Below are 16,233 nucleotides of genomic sequence, written 5' to 3'. Positions count from 1 at the left end.
CAATCCAAAGACCCAGCTTCTGGTTTTAGTGTATTCTTTTCTTTACTGGTATCATTTTTACTTTTGTTAATCTCCTCTCCTTACATTTATTTTATTGTTCATTCTTTTAAATTTTTGAGTTTTATTCTTAAAGTCATTTATTTTTATTCTTTCCTGCTTGATACTTGAGGTAATAAAACTTTCTCTGAAATGATAGTCCAAAGGCTCTAATATATATACAGTATTTTCATGATTATTTTCTAAATATTCTAAATTTTGATTTAAAGTTTTTAGATAGTGGCAGCTTTGTTTTCTAATTTTGTAACTGACGTTGGCTTTTATTACATTAAGATCAAAGAATACTATTTATCCTGCTTTTTTAGTTGGGGGGGTTGTTTTTAGGATACATTGTTATGTATGCAGTAGTTAGGTAAACCTTATTCTGTTTAGCCTCTGTACTTAATTTTGTCTGCTCCATCTGGTATGGACTACTAATAGTCTTGTGTGTTTCTTCTCATGTCTTTCTCACTTTCCTTTATAAAGGTGATGCTATTATTTGTTACAGAGTGATTTATAGTCTTCTATTGGTAAATTGCCCGTCTTCATTTCATGTTTTCCCTTTCTTGTCTGATCATGGCCTTCTTGGCTTTCTTTTGTTTGGGAAAGGAACCTTGGGAGGACATCACAGCTCTGTAGGTTTCAGAACCAGCAAAACAACTTTCATTGTGGCCCATCTTCCTGCGTGTGGCCCATATTCATCCACTGTTTTGGGAAAATATTCTATGCCGTTTGTATGTATGGATTCTTATTTTTATTAAAGGTATACTCTTTTATTATTATTCTTGTAGCTCTGGAGTGATTTCTGAGAAGGGGAAAATGCTAAATTTATACCACATTGTTCAAACCTGAAAGTTTCTAAGTTTCTGATAATGTTTCCCCATTTAAATACTTCCATATGAGAACAACACACCCTCTCCCACCACCCTATTATCCTCTTCAGGAAAGCAAACCAAACGCTCTTACTATATATCTAATGAACAAAAGTACCCCCCCACCCCGTCCTACAATGTGCTCCCCAGATGGAGTCATATTATTAATCTATGTAAGTTATAAATCTTTTTCTACATATAACACTTTTTCACTTAACAGTATGTTGTAGATAATTTCACACATAAACACATGAATATTTTTCATGTGCCTAGTACTGTGCAGGTAGTCTTGATTCATTAATAAAACTGACACTTGTCTCATGAAGCTTATTAATTCTAGCAAGGCGACACAGACAACAGGAAATAAACCAGTAAACTACCTAGAATGGAACTGGTAAGTATAATGGAGAAAAGAAAATGAATTAGAGTACCGGAGTTACTGTAAAGGTGGGGTTTAATGCTGAATACAATGTGAGGGATTCAAATTCTGAAGAAATGATATTTGATGATACATCATGAAGATATCTGAGAGAGAAAGTATACCCAGCAGAGGGAACCACTCATGCAAAGCCCTTGAGACAGGAGCATGTCTGGCATGTTTGAGAAACAGCAAGAAACTCAGTGCAGTCATTATTTGGAAAAGACACTGAATTTGTTAGAATCTTTTAAAAGAGATTTTTGTTCTGCTTAATAAACAATAATCACAGGTGTCCAAAGTGGCATATGTTTATTTCTATTAAACTGACAATTCAGAGTCTATCACCAGGTGCCCAAGAGGACAGGGTAAACTGTAAGGTTACTTCTAAATAATGATTCTATGATATTTTTCCCCTCCTTGCTACTAGAAAGGGCATAGCTGTGGTCTCAATAACGTGCTCAAGTGTTTATCCTATTATTTTAAAAATGTAGGCATGAGTCACCAGTGCTTGAGGCACCTGCTCAACCTCACTTCTCTCCTGATGGAGGCCTGGGGGGCCTGAGTGAGAAGCAGGGACCATGTTCCCATGCAAGCTGACAGCTACCACAGCCCTGCCGGCTGCAAATGCAAAGATGAAACAGAATTTAGAAACTTAATTTTTTGGACTGAAGACCAGAAAATCAGACACTACAAGACTGAAGACAGGTGATTTAAGAAACATCCATAGCAGTGAATGGCTCAAGTTCTTTGCAGTGTTATCTCAGAGATGTTAACTGTCCTTTCAAGATTCAGAATGGTCAGGAAGCAATTGACTGGCTTCATGGTTTAGCTATTAACTTGAATATGGAGATAATTCTGGATAACACAAGGATTTAGCATCTGATAATGGAAAAAATATTGACAATGTAACTAAGAATGCAGAGCCATGATCAATTTGGATGTAAATACAGTAATCTCAACTTTAAGTCTGGGGTAATGGCTTTGGCTAACCTCCTTCACCTGGTAATGCTTAAGGCAATTCACATTTTGGTTCTGGAGCACCTAACAGAGGATGTAGTTGCTAGAGCAAATCAAACAAGAGGGCTTGCCTGTTGCTTTAGACAAATATTCTTGGTCATGACACAGGAGACGTGGTTCTTAGAGAAGCTCACATTGTGCAATTGCTGCATACAGAAGAACTCAGAGAGCTACAGAAAAAAATGAATGAGGCCATAGTATTATAGGCAGCTAAGTTAGGTAAAATATAGGCAGTCATGCAGGGCCAAGCCCTCAAAGAGTTAGGACAAAAGGTGAAAATACACTGCAACTGAAGCCAGAAACATGAGTTGGGGGCCAAGCCTCAATAAAAACCACAAAAGGATCAGACCTACATACTTCCCCCCCAAGGGATGAGATAAGTGAATACTTCCTCTAGTAAAGTCTAGAGAGGCATCAGTCATCTCAGCAGGTGACCAATAAGACCCCCATGATGGTAGGTATCCATCACCTAACCTGAGAAGTTCTTTGTTCTTTCATCTCTTGCTACATGATTTGCTTCCCTGTTGATCACTATTACTTAAGCAACTATACTTGTAACCTTATGGCTGATCATAGCTTTAATCCACATTGTACCCACGTAATTTTTGCTCTATAAAAACTTTCCTGTAAAGTGGGATCCTCGCTAACGAATTGGGACACCTCCTGCCTCTCAGGAGCTATTCTTTCAATAAATGTTTTCCTACTTTTAACCTCTGTTGCTCCTAGAATTCTTTCTTCAATTTTATGGAACACAAACTCGGCATATCAGACATCTAACAGGTTGGGAGTTATAATATTTCCCTTATATCACTTGGAGGTCCTATTTCATCTCCTGTAACAACAGTAGCTGTTCAGGCAATTATTGCTGATCCAAAGACAGACAACAGACAGGGGAAAATTGGAAGATGAACACTAGATTTCAGCTTCTTACCTACTTAGTACAAATGGGGCAGGGGGACAGGTAACTTCTAGCGTGTATGTGGAAATCAATTCTCACTTTTGAGGGAGGAAATCCCAGAAAATTGACTGTTCAAGAGATTTACCACCATCATTGCTTTTTTTAAAATAAAGTTTAAGTGGAAAAAAAATGTGGATATGGGAAAGATAAGCTATGGATACCACGGGTGCTGCAGGTGAAGAGAACAGCACCAGCATCAGCTACAGGAGTTCAGCCAGCCTTCTAGGTTTATTTGAAGAGGACCACACATAAGAACATCATGAGGTAATAAGAAAAGTAAAGATGATATAGTTGGAGGGAGAACAAAAAGCCAAAAGTGCTCTAAGTGTAAGAGTGCAGCAGGTGCCCTTCAATCCATGTAAAAAAGTCTACCTGGAATGCTCATATGACTAAATCTTGGGGAACTAATTTCAGTAAATGAGGTATTATTTGCAAAACTTCTCATCTAAAAATGTATTCATTGTGTGAATTTGGACAGTGTTAACAAGATTACAGTATTTCTATACCAAGTAGGGCAGAAGTTCATTTTTATTCTATAGATTTTGTTGAATTTACACATTGCAGAAGAAAACCTGAGTCACAATTTTACATGTGCACAAAGGCAGAATAGGTCCAATAAGGTAACAAAGAGTGAGCATGTAGTTTGGAGAGATTCAGATTCTGAACCTGACTTGTTCCTGCTGAGTAATATTGAGAAAAAGTATATAAGTACAGATTCTAGCACAAAGTAACCCATTTACTAAATAAACAATTTGTTTATGTAACAATTTGAACAGAGGCTACAACAAAGAATATTAAAGTTAGTAGGAAAATAGTATATGTAGAGACACACTACAATCATTTTACTCTATTTCCAGTTGGGCAATATTGATAAAAATAACCAGAAAGATATAATTGTTTTTCATACTGCATTAATTGAAAATTTCTAAATTTAGTTATGAGCTACAATTAATATACAGAAAAAAGTGCTTCAGTACTTAGTCCAGAGTTCGTCATCAAAGTACCAAGGAGAAATCAATGCGTAGAAATATATTCTTAATTTTTTTTGCATTATTAGTTGTACAGTAAGATTCTAAAATTAAAAATGCAGAAGTATCTTAACAATACATTCACACTTTAATACAGAGTCTAATGCTATTGATATCCTATTTAAAGTTAGCTTTATAGGAGGAAGCAGGCTTGATATGAAATTAGGTATCCACAGACTACACACTTTTGACCACAGTTACAACTGGTGATTAATAATGTAATAAATGTAATATGACTCACTTTTGAAGATTTTCTTTTCTTCAATGAACCATAAGTTCAGTAGGCTATGTCTTCTTGAATTTCAGTCACAAGTAAATGGGAGTCTGACAGCATTAACTATTACATGACCATGATTTCTTAACTAATATGCAAAAGCTATATAATGAATTAATACTTTTGCATACTGTCAATATTTACATGATATTCAGACAAAAGATCTAAGGATCAAACTAAATTTTAGTTTACTAGATGATCCTCCAACAGAGGTAAAAATGTTAGATGAAAGCAAAACACATACATTTATTTTGTGGGATTTAAGTAACTGCTAATATTTCTTTAAAATATACCTTAATGGACTAAACCATTACAAAATTATAGTTTTTGAATTAATTAAAAAATGCTACTTGTAGAAAGGCATATTGTTCTTCATCAGTCTTTATAATAACTGCTATAACACATCATTTGTGAGAATTGGATGAATACAATAATGATGTAATGAAATGTAGAAGTATCAAAGTATTTTGAACTAGAGTGATGAATTAAGAATAAAATTTTACTATTTTTTCAAGAGTACTTATAAAAGTATATTCTAAATAAGCTACTACTATTCAGCAGAATAGTGGCAGTTCTTAATGCCTACATTACTATAATCTTAAAAAAAGGAATTACGTAGTTTATTCATATTTTTTCCAGCTTCCTTCTTAGCCAAATGATTATAAGAATAAAACAAATACCAAATCTATTCTTATCTGCACACTAAACAGACTCAGAGTCAAAAACTGATAAAAATATAAAATTAAAGCCTCATAAGCCTTTTTTTACCTGTAAAATAGCCACTTCATTACGGAGTTGACTTTCTTGCTTTGTGGGGAACCTCATCTTATCAATTACTTTAATAGCCACATCTCTTCCTGTCTTTCTATGTTTTCCTATTAAAAAAGAAGCAAGGTGACAGCTCATATACAAAAAAATCCCAAAAAACTTTATTAGGAAGTTGCCCACAGACTGAAATTTGTATGTACTTAAGTAGTATCTTGTTCTTTTGTTCACTTTCTTTCTCTATATTTCTTTGCTTACTTTTCATTTTAAGAAATACGTTTTTCCTGTACAGTATTTGCCCTGATAAAGGAAGTTTCATGATTGAAAATGGCAGAAAATGAGTGAACTTGTTTGCTGAAAATAATCTACCTTGTTAAATAAATGACAGTTAAATGTCCTGACATAGCCTTGAGAGACTATCAAGATGGAGATATTATACTAGTAAGTTAATTTTACTGGCTACCCTGGTAATTAACCACTTATTATACCCCACATTCCAGTCCTCATACTTCTAGAATCTAGATAGAAGAGCTTTATAAGGCAGAAATATATAAGGCAATAAAAAAACACAGTCCTTCATCCATCAATTCAAAGTAATTAGTTGCCCTGTACCTATGATATATTAGGCATTGTTTTAGATGTAAGGGATTAAGCAGTAAAAACATCAGTAGATTTTTGATACTACTTCTTTTAACCTGTAAGATAATTGATGTTCTCTATGTAACTATTTATTTGAAAATAACTCAGCTACCTTGAGGGCACAGTAATAAAAATATGACTACTTGAAAAGACTAAAGTGCATATTTGGTAAGACTCTAACCGTACCTCAGACGGTTTTCTGACCTTTCAATAAGAAGAGGTCTTGAAGAGATGTCATTAGTCTTAAAGCTGATAAATTTGAAGTGGAAGAATTTAATTCTTTCCACAATTCTGGTGGAAGAATTTAATTCTTTCCACAATTCTGGTGAAAGAATCAAGTTTGTGAAACAAGGTACCACCGTATTGCATAAGCATGTAAAATCAACACATCTTCTGGGTGATTACTGTATGTCAAAGACAATGATAGATATGAAGAATACAAATAAAACCTATACACTTCTCAAGTCATACTCAAAGTTCAATAGGAAAACAATAATAGAAACCCAAAGTGTTATAGATACGGTGATAGAACAGCAGGAGCACCAAGAAGGAATAATCCGGAAAGATGGGGATGGACATGAAAATCTTAAGAGTAAGCCCTTCGAGTATGAAAAAATATTCATTAGCTGGACAAAGTACTGGAGTAGGAGCAGAGACAAAATACAGAGGCATATAAATATGTCTCGAAGAAAGAAGCAGAGAGGGAATTGTAATAAGATCAGACGCTAGAGAAGCTGGGAGAAATCAGAGGCTTGTATGCCCTGCAAAGAATACTGGCCATTAATCTGCAGACAACAGTAAGCTATACAGGAGTGCTGTATGAAGTAATACTAATATCTGATGTGAGTTTTCTGAAAAGATTCACTCCAAGAATGGTTGTGAAAAGGGGCAAGACTGGAGGCAGAAAGGCCAATGAGACTATTGTAACAGTGTCGATAAGGGACATAAGGGACATTTCTTTTGTATCTCTGATATAGATTTTAAAGGACTTTTAGATACCCATTATATTTAATATTAACAATCCTCAGAACTACGCAGGTCAAGTTTTATTAGCTCCATTAAACACATGAAGATACCAAGACATAGGGAGATTAAAAAACCACCTCAATACCGAAAGTCACACAGCAGGCCAAGATTTCTGGTGTCCAGACCTGATAGAGCATTTGTGCCAAAGGCAGACAAATAATACTATTTATGTGGGGAAACTAGTAGAGAATGTACTTCAGTGAGCAAATCTACACAACCCAACAGAAACTTCAAACCACCCCCATCCCACAAACGCCTTTATGTGGGATCTAGAAGAGGAGATAAAGACTATTACAAAAACTAATTTTCTGATTCCTTCACTATTACTTTTTAAATTTTGCAGTTGAAATTAAGGAAGAAATATTCAGTTTTAGTGAAAAGAATTTAGTCAAAAGGATGTAAGTCAGCCTTTGAAAAAAAGGCCACTTGATTAAATTATGGCATGATAAAATAGCTGACAGATGTTTTTACATTTCACAATCTTCCTATATTACACAGAATTTACAAAAGGCTGTAGCTGCTTACCTCCGTACACAATGCCAAACTGGCCTGAACCAAGGACCTCATCTGCAAAGATCTGGTAAACGGTACTGATGTCCTATCAGGAGAGAGAAAGCAGCATTACTTATCTCTATAAAACAATGTCAACATGTCTGACTCAAACACTCAAATATATTTTTGGTTTTTTTGTTAAGAGGTAATTTTTATAAAGTACAAAATATTTTTATGAAACTCAGGCCTTCTCTATTCTAGAAAAAGTTAAGCCCAAATTTTACACTATGATACTAATGTGCAAGCATAAAGTATTCTATAAGAAGACCTTTAGGGAAAAAACTTTTTGAAAAAAAAAAACTTGTACTTATTACATGGTGATCTAAAAAAAAAGAAAATTTACATAAAAAGTTAAGAACAAAGCTTCATTTTACCAGTAAAGAGACTGCTATCTGAGCAAAAGTTTATAATGGGATTAGGCTGATTCTGAAAGACTGATTAAAAAAATATAAGAGAAAGTCTAACAAAAATCAATTCTTTTAATCTTCCTCCCTCTTTTACTCTTTCCCCTACTTTTTTGTTAGTGCTTGTTGCTGTCAGAATACTCATGCAGTAACTTAATGTGTGTATAGTGTCAGAACTGCATCACAGGTATGACTGACAAAAGAAACACTAATGGAATTCCTCTCAGCAGACCCACACTCAATGACAAAGCCTCAGCCCTGCAACGAAGGCCAGTAAATGGCAAATATATGTGTTAGATTATAATGAAAATTTTAAGGTTTGTAAAACCTTAAAATTAAAGTTGCTTCTCAACTTTAATCAATTTTTAAACTTAAATTTTGGTTTCAATCATATTAGACAAGTGGGCATTTCAATGTCTATATGAGTGCCAGAAAAGGTTTCTTTTTTTCTGTACTGAGGATGGAACTCAGGACCTTGTGCTTGCCAGGCAGGCGCAGCATCACTGAGCTACAACCCTGGCCCTAGAAAAGGTTTCTAATTCTGAATCTTTTTCCTTCATAGTATAGATGGATATATCCTCAGTTTCCTGTGGGATCATTCAGTTTGTGCTTTCATCTTCATATCACTTTTTCTCTCTCCAAGAATATGGTATCTATTCTAGCTACCACCAAGATAAGAGACAAACATTGTATTTCCCGAAAAACCTCTATCTCCAACAACAATACTAGATATTTAGTCTTCATTGCAATCTTAGAAATTCCGAACATTACATGTTAAACAACTATAAAAGCTAAATGCCCCAAGTGAAAAACAAATGAGAAATTTTTATGAAGAGAACTTCTAAAGAATAATGTTCTGACTTTATTTTGTAGTCTTTTTCATTATAATCTACAGGATGGCATGCTGGTTTGTGGGCCAAATCCAGCTGGTTACCTCTGTTTTTACCTCTTGATCTAAGAAAAGCTTTTAAATTTTTAAGTGACTGGACAAATCCAAATAGTATTTTGTGACATGTGAATATTACACAAGATTCAGTTTCAGTACCCACAAATTTTTACTAGCAGACAGTCACGGTTACTCATTTATGCACTGCCTATGGCTACTTTCTTGCCACAGTGGCAGAGTTGGGTATTTCTATGTATGTAGTTCATAAAGCCTTCTCGCAGGGACCTTTTCAGGAAAGTCTGCTAAGATATTATAAAATCCTCCATGTACCTATAGATAACAGCTAAACAAATCTATTCACCATTCCTCAAAAGTCCTGCATTTCTGGGTTCTTTCTATTTTCATATCCTGGTCCCTGGTCTTGCATAAAGTGTTGTCTCCTTTCCAACTTCACCCCAGCCAAGTAGCCTCTCCACAGTCTAATTTCAATTTTTAATAGTCTAATGTCACTTCTTTTAGTGAAAAAGTTAACTCTATTTTTGTAATTTTAAAAATATGCCTTAGTTACTGCCATCAAGCAGAACTCCTTAGGGAAGTTATTACTCATAAAGTATAGCTTACTATCTAAGGCAAACTGCTCAATATTTTGGGTTATGACCCTATTTCTCTAAGATTTTCACATTTTATTATCCTTATTTTAATCATCCAATATTCACATATTAGCTGTAACTATTACTTACCACATTCTCCTGGATCTGACAATTAGATACAGAGATACTGGTAGACAAATCTTCTGTGAAAAACAAGAATGACATACAAGAAAAGAACAAAATTATTAACATATTTATTGACACCCGAATGCCCATGGAATGTGAAACTTGAAAATTAGGGTAATACATATTAGTTAATATGTATATTAAAATGTATCTATACAAACAGTATTAACCTATTAATAGGCTATTGGTTAAATAAAATATGACATTTCTATAAAAAGTAATACTCTAAGCCAGCCATGATGATGCATGCCTGTAATCCTAGCACTCTAGGAGCCTGAGGCAGGAGGATGTCAAGTTTAGGCCCAGCCCACGCAACTCAGCACCTGAGACCCTGTATCCAGAAAAAAAAAAAAAAGTATTGGGGTTGTAGGTCAATGTGAAGGTCCTGGGTTCAATCCCCCTACTGACAGGAAAAGTATCTGTAGTATAGATAACAAAATAATACAGAGACCAATACATAAGGAGTCAGAAAGCCAGCCATATTTGAGATAAAATGGGAAATGGGAACATAGCTCAGTAGGTAGAGCACCTGCCTACCATGTGTGAGGCTCTTAGTTCAGTCCCCAGTACTGCTAAAATAAAATTAAAAAAAAAAAGAAAGAAATTGGATTATCTGAATTAAGAATTAAAATATCACTTCTGGTTGAGTGGAAATGGTGGAGTTGGGGAGTATGGTTTTTAGTTTTGGTAAGCTTACATATAGACACTGAAATGTATCTGCATATAATTGGGTAAAAGCTGCAAGCCCCCTAACCCGAATATGACCCTGGTATTTTTTTCAATAAAAAAATAAAATATAGTAGATAATAACAGTACAGGCTCTCCTTCTGTCCAGTCCTTATCCAATCAAGAACTATACAGCAAACTCAATAATGATTTCCTAAGGACAGAGCTATAGGACTGGGGCCGGGGATAGTTGTTATATGTGTATATGTACAACTTTCTCATTTTATATTACATGTGTCTATAAAGTTTAAATGTATTACGTTAGTAGGCAAAGAAAGTGACAAGAAAATGAGAGGTAAACAAGTTAGCAAGAAAATAGGTATCAAACATCTAGAACCTCAGAAACACAAATAAATACGAAATTATCTTTATAATCTCAAACATAAAAAATATAAAATGTCATTAATATAGAAATCTAAGCAAAACTATTCACTAAAAGTATCATGACTCTAAAAAACTTTCAAAATACTAAGTCAATTTGAAACTATTTTAAATAATTCAAATTTTAAACATCAAAAAAAGGCACATCAACAAAATTAATGTCTAAAACTGTTTTTCAGTTATTTCCTAGTCTCAGTATTCATTTTCTTTCAAAAGGCTCCTCTAGCTCCATTCAGTTTTAATTTCTATCTGTTCCAGACAGGTTTTCATAAGGATAGGAAGAACAACATGTACTAGTATCATATATGTGTCAGACACAATGCTAAGTCCAATATGTACAATTATTATTCCTGAACTTCAGATCAGATAGCTGCAGAATCCATAATCACATAGCTAGTAAACAATAGAATTGGGTTTATATTCTCCAGAATCTTAGTTCTTGCAATTTTGTCTTTAGAAACGCTTAACTCTAGGGGAGGAGTCCACACATCAGATTGAGAGGGTCCTAAAATTCTAAGAAATTACATATGATGAATGTGACTATTTTATACCTAAAATGTACCAATAAACTTAATGGAAAAAATTACATATAAAATGTGTGTGTGTATGTCTGTATTGTTTTGAGACAGGGTTCTTAATTTGGTTTTTTTTTGGTACCGGGCATCGAACTTGGGACCTTGCGCTTGTGAGGCAGGTGCCAGAACCACTGAGCTAAATCTCCAGCCCCTTAGTTTTAATTAGAATGTCAGTGTTCTATCTAAAACTCCCACAACTTAAAAAATCATGGTGAAACAACCATTTACTTAACCCCTCCATCAAATCAATACTAAACAGCAAACATGTACAAGGTCATGACCCTCATTCTTTGACCAAACCTTTCTCCTCAACTAGAGTAACTCTACTCCTTCCACATCTCCCATTTAGCTCTGTCTATCCTATTCTTAGCCTGAAGTCCAAAGTCCAAGTCCAAGCTTCCTTCTGTCCTCTCCTTTCTTTGTGGTACTGGGGGTTGAACCCAGGGCCTTTGCACTGATCTGTATCCCCAGCTGACTCCCTGACCCATCACAATTTTTTTTTGGTACCAGAGATCGAACTCAGAACCTTGCACTTGCAATGCAGGCGGCGGAAACCACTGAGCTAAATCCCCGGCTCAGTCCCACCACAATTTGAGACAAGGTCTTGCTAAGTCACTAAGTTGCTCAGGCTGGGCTTGAACATGTGATTGTCTTCAGCTTCCCAGAGTGCCAAATCAGATTTTTCTGCTAGGAAGTCTGTGCTTACTCTTCTATCCATATCTGAGTTTCTTAAGTAATGCACTCCTCGTTTTGTGCACTGTACCGCATTATGCTACCATCTAAAACTTAGTAATGTATGCCATATTTCCTTAAATAGCTCTTAAATGATTTCTGCGTTTCTTTAGTGTTCTACCTGAGGGCCTAGCATAACGCCAAGAAGAGCTACACAAAATTACATAGGAAAACCGAAACAAACTATATTTGAAGAGTGGTTGATACTTATTTCAATAAAAATGAATTTGTATAATGAATGTTTCCTCACAATATAATGCCAATGGGGTAAAAACAGCATTATATTTTGACTTTATGATTGTTAACTGCTCACTCAAACCTTTATCAAATTGAGGTTTAATTTGTAAAATTCTGGTGGTATACATATATTCAATAATTTTTAAATATTTATCAATATTTTACCTTGGTTAAAATATAGCATTTTGACATCACAGATTTCATGAGCATGATGTGAATATAACACTTTATTTTTTGTTATACCCTACCATGTAGCAAAATGCTAGTATTAGTAGAATACTTAATCCAATGAGACTTAAGGGATGCCAAGCATTCTTCTGTACCTTATGGGTTCCTTTTCATTTTAACACTAACAACCCTATGAAGTAGGTACTACTTCAAAGAGATAAAGTACTTTGCCTAAGGTCATATAGCAGTTGGTAGAGCTAACACCTAAGTATGGGGAGACTGACCCCAGAGCCCAGATCTGGGTATTATGCAAGGTGCAGTATGATAAAAAGCACAATTTTATAAAGGGATTAATTAATGATACTGGTTATTAAAGACAATGTGTAAGCATTAAAAATGAACAAAGGAACACAACTATACCCCAAAATGCTTAAGATCATTTTTAAGAGGAGAAAAAGCCATCAACCAGCTTATTGCTTACTGTGATCTTTCCCTTGCCCTGGCGAAGTGCAAACACTTGCTTGAGGGGTCACAGGCATGAGGGCTTGGCGAATTGCTTTTTCCCAGCTCTGTGCTACATCAAGTCCAATTCCAGTGGCAGCAAGAACAGGATTGTGAGAGCCGTCCCCATTGTTCTCACCAACAAAGTATACCATAGTGTCAGTGATGATTTCAAAACAGTGTGGGTTGCTGCCTTGTGAAATGTTTGTGAAATCTCGTGGCGAAGATACTTGTAGAATTTCTGAAAGTGGAATTTCCTGAAGTAAAAAATTAAGCATTTAAAGAATATGAATACCTAGTTTTAAAAATTTTTAAATACACTAAAGAATTGAAGGGTCTCATTAAGATGAAACCAGTATGTAGTATACTGAACATATAACTAAGTCTTAACAGTGTGTGCCTTAAGTGATTTGTATGTTCAGCAATGTGAGAGGCAGAGCATGGACTGTAATTATGTTAAGAGATTCAAGCCTATATAGCAGGTTGTTAACATGCACACAGAAGGATGTAGGAAGATAGTTTGCTACTATATCCAACAGTTGTCAATACATTAACTCAAAGGCTACTTCTCTAGCAGCTGCTCTTCTGCAAGTAAGTAAGAAGCAGAAATAATGGTAGAAGAAGCAGAATTCTGGTCATTATAGGTTGCTTAACCACTCCATCCTGGTTCATGTCCACCATTCTGGGTCTACCCGTTAATGTTCAGTCCATTTCCTAAGGGCAAAAAATTTATTTTTAAAAGCCAAGTCATCAGTATTCTCTATTTGCCTTTTAGATGGGTTCTCCCTACTTTGCCCAGGTTGGTGCCAAACTCCCAGACCAAAGCAATTCTCTCATCCCCATCTCCCAAGTAGCCAAGTAGCTAAGAGCTACTTAGAGCCAAGTAGCTCTAAGCAGGAAACCTGGTTTTATTCACTGAAGATTTTCACTCATTCTTTAATTTTGGCTTTCTTTCTTTTAGAAACTATGTCTCATTTTCCTCCATGGACAAGTACTGTTTATTATTGAACATCAAAATGGAAGTCTCTGAAAGGATGAACCTCTCCTCTGCCCAGCTTCCATTTTCTTTCTTACTGACCTCATCACTACACTTACAATCTTCTTTGGTGTCAGCCTGTGACATGGCAAAATGTAGGGCAAATCAAGGAAGAAGACTGCACAAAGGTGATGAAGAGCCAAAATAAGTAACCAAGAATTAGAGCTTAAGATAATGTGGCGGCTTCTGCATAGGAAATGATCACGAGACTTTCTAAGCAGTCTAACCAAAACCACAGTATCCAGAAGCAAAGCAGCAGCAGCCTGACAGGCCAAAACCACACATGCACACCAACAGAAAACAATCTTTGGTGGTGGGGCTGTTGGGGGTGGGGTGTGACATGGAGGGATGGGGAACAGTTGCTTCAACAAGGGAACAGTGACTTCAATAAGCTATGTTACACAGTCCTAACAGGTATACTCAATTAATATCATTTAAATATATTTGAATAAATACAATATTTTCATGTCTTTTATAAAATGTGAAATTCTTACCTTATAATACTTTGATCCAGATTCATTCTGAAATAATGTTAGACATTTGCTGTCAAGTCTCCAATAATGCCTCTTTCTCTATAAAATAGAGATCAGAAAACTGTGAGGTTCAAAAATAAAAGTACTTTTACTTTTCTTTAATTTTTACTTCACACATTTGTATTTGTAAACAGGTTTAAAATTCAAAAGGTTCAGGGCCAGGGATTTAGCTCAGTGTTCCGCTGCCTGCCCTGCAAGGGCAAGGGCCTGAGTTTGATCCCTCATACAAAAAAAAAATAAAATAAAATAAAAATTCAAGAGGTTCAAAATTCTCAGACTATAAAAGGATGTATAGCAAAAGTATCACTCCCACACTCACTCATATCCCACACTTCAGTCTTACTCCAAACAAACAATGCTGTTAGGTTTTTGGGAAGCCTTTTAGAGATATTTATGTGTGTATGCATATATTATAAAGTACACACACACACACAAAGCAGGGCATATGAATGATACCTAAAAGGTATTCCTAGAAGCTGCCCTGCTGGATCAGAAGACATCTGTACATGTAATTGTTTTTATGGTGTTAAATTACACTACACAAGATCTGATTCAACGTGTAGTTTCATCAGCAACATGAAAGCACCTACTTAATCATAGCCTCATTAATGCAATGTTACTAAACTATCTGATGTACTGAAAAATAAAAACTGGTATTTCAATGAAAGTTTAAACTGATATATCTTTTATTATACATGAAATCAAGCTTCTATGTGTAAGAGTCATTTGTATTTTTTTCTGTGAACTTTGTTCATATTCTTTGTCCATTTTTCTACTGTTCTATGGCCTTTTTCCTACCAGTCTGTTGGGTTTATTCACATATCATGAAATTAATTCTTGTTCAGAATGAGTTGAAAGTACTTTTTCCAGTTTCTATTTGTCTTTGTGATTGTTTTTTGCCACACAGAATTTCTTACTGAAGTTAAATTTATTGATCTCTTATTTTTCCCCACTGAGTTTATAAAATAATTCAAGAGTTTCTTACTGGTTTGTTTACATTAAAATTCTTGACTCATTTAGATTTATTACACGTAAAGTATGTGATATGTTTATAACTTTACTTTTTTTTCCAAAAAGGCTACATGGTTGTCAATGATATTTACTCAATTATCTATCATTTTCCCCACTGATTTAATATAACACTTCTGACACACCACTAAGTTCTGAAATGTATGTACATAACTTCAGGTTCCATTTGGAAGGATATAGACTATCAAAAAAAGCACACAACTGAAATCTGTATAAACCTTTACCAAAACAAGCTCAATGTATTGAGTATTTCATTTTAAAAGGTTTTACTACAAAGTCTCTTTTAGTAATCTATTCTGAAAACTTCTTAGAAGAATAAAAATGCTATCACTTATTAAGTGCTTACTATATGCCAAATATTGTTCTAAACTCCTCTCCTATATGGGGATATATCTGATCTATAAGTAGTTACTAGAAATGTAAAGAAAATAAGTAACTTTCCCAGTTTTATTAAAGCCACAGACTTAGGTGGTCTAGTTGCAAAGTCTGTGTTCTTACTGTACTATACTGATGCTTCGTATAGATTGTCATCCCACTATAATTTCACCATTCTTTCTCTTTGCTAGATAGATTTAAAAACTGGTCTTTATAAAAACAAGTATTTCCTATCTTTGTAATAATCTAAGATGATTTTTCAGATGAAGTTTTAGATCCTTCCACCACA

General features: G+C 34.9%; 1 protein-coding gene and 1 pseudogene across 7 annotated transcripts in view; one reads left to right on the top strand and one right to left on the bottom strand.

Moving 5' to 3' along the window:
• The window catches only part of Prkd3 (protein kinase D3), a 76,863-nt gene that overhangs the window by 12,586 nt on the left and 48,044 nt on the right, over window positions 1-16,233 (bottom strand). For 4 of the 6 annotated variants that reach the window (XM_013070180.3, XM_004839299.4, XM_087216133.1 and 1 more), the window contains exons 10-14: window positions 14,502-14,579; window positions 12,952-13,228; window positions 9,616-9,668; window positions 7,559-7,631; window positions 5,372-5,478 (exon numbers count right to left, since the gene is read on the bottom strand). In XM_013070180.3, the coding sequence (XP_012925634.1) occupies window positions 5,372-5,478; window positions 7,559-7,631; window positions 9,616-9,668; window positions 12,952-13,228; window positions 14,502-14,579 (588 nt within the window). The remainder of the gene's footprint in view (window positions 1-5,371; window positions 5,479-7,558; window positions 7,632-9,615; window positions 9,669-12,951; window positions 13,229-14,501; window positions 14,580-16,233) is intronic. The other 2 variants (XM_004839300.4, XM_013070181.3) reach the window with 1 other exon arrangement.
• LOC101726576 (tRNA-splicing ligase complex subunit RTRAF-like) lies at window positions 1,017-12,097 on the top strand (annotated as a pseudogene). The gene is made up of 2 exons (XR_015453008.1): window positions 1,017-2,562; window positions 3,191-12,097. The product of XR_015453008.1 is annotated as a tRNA-splicing ligase complex subunit RTRAF-like (transcript).

Source organism: Heterocephalus glaber, unplaced genomic scaffold, assembly GCF_053883595.1.
Source record: "Heterocephalus glaber isolate CG9 unplaced genomic scaffold, H.glaber_assembly_v1.0 deba00001457, whole genome shotgun sequence".
Classification (NCBI taxonomy): Eukaryota; Metazoa; Chordata; class Mammalia; order Rodentia; family Bathyergidae; genus Heterocephalus; species Heterocephalus glaber.
Note: the sequence above shows the minus strand (reverse complement) of the source record. Positions and strands in the feature narration are given on the sequence as shown.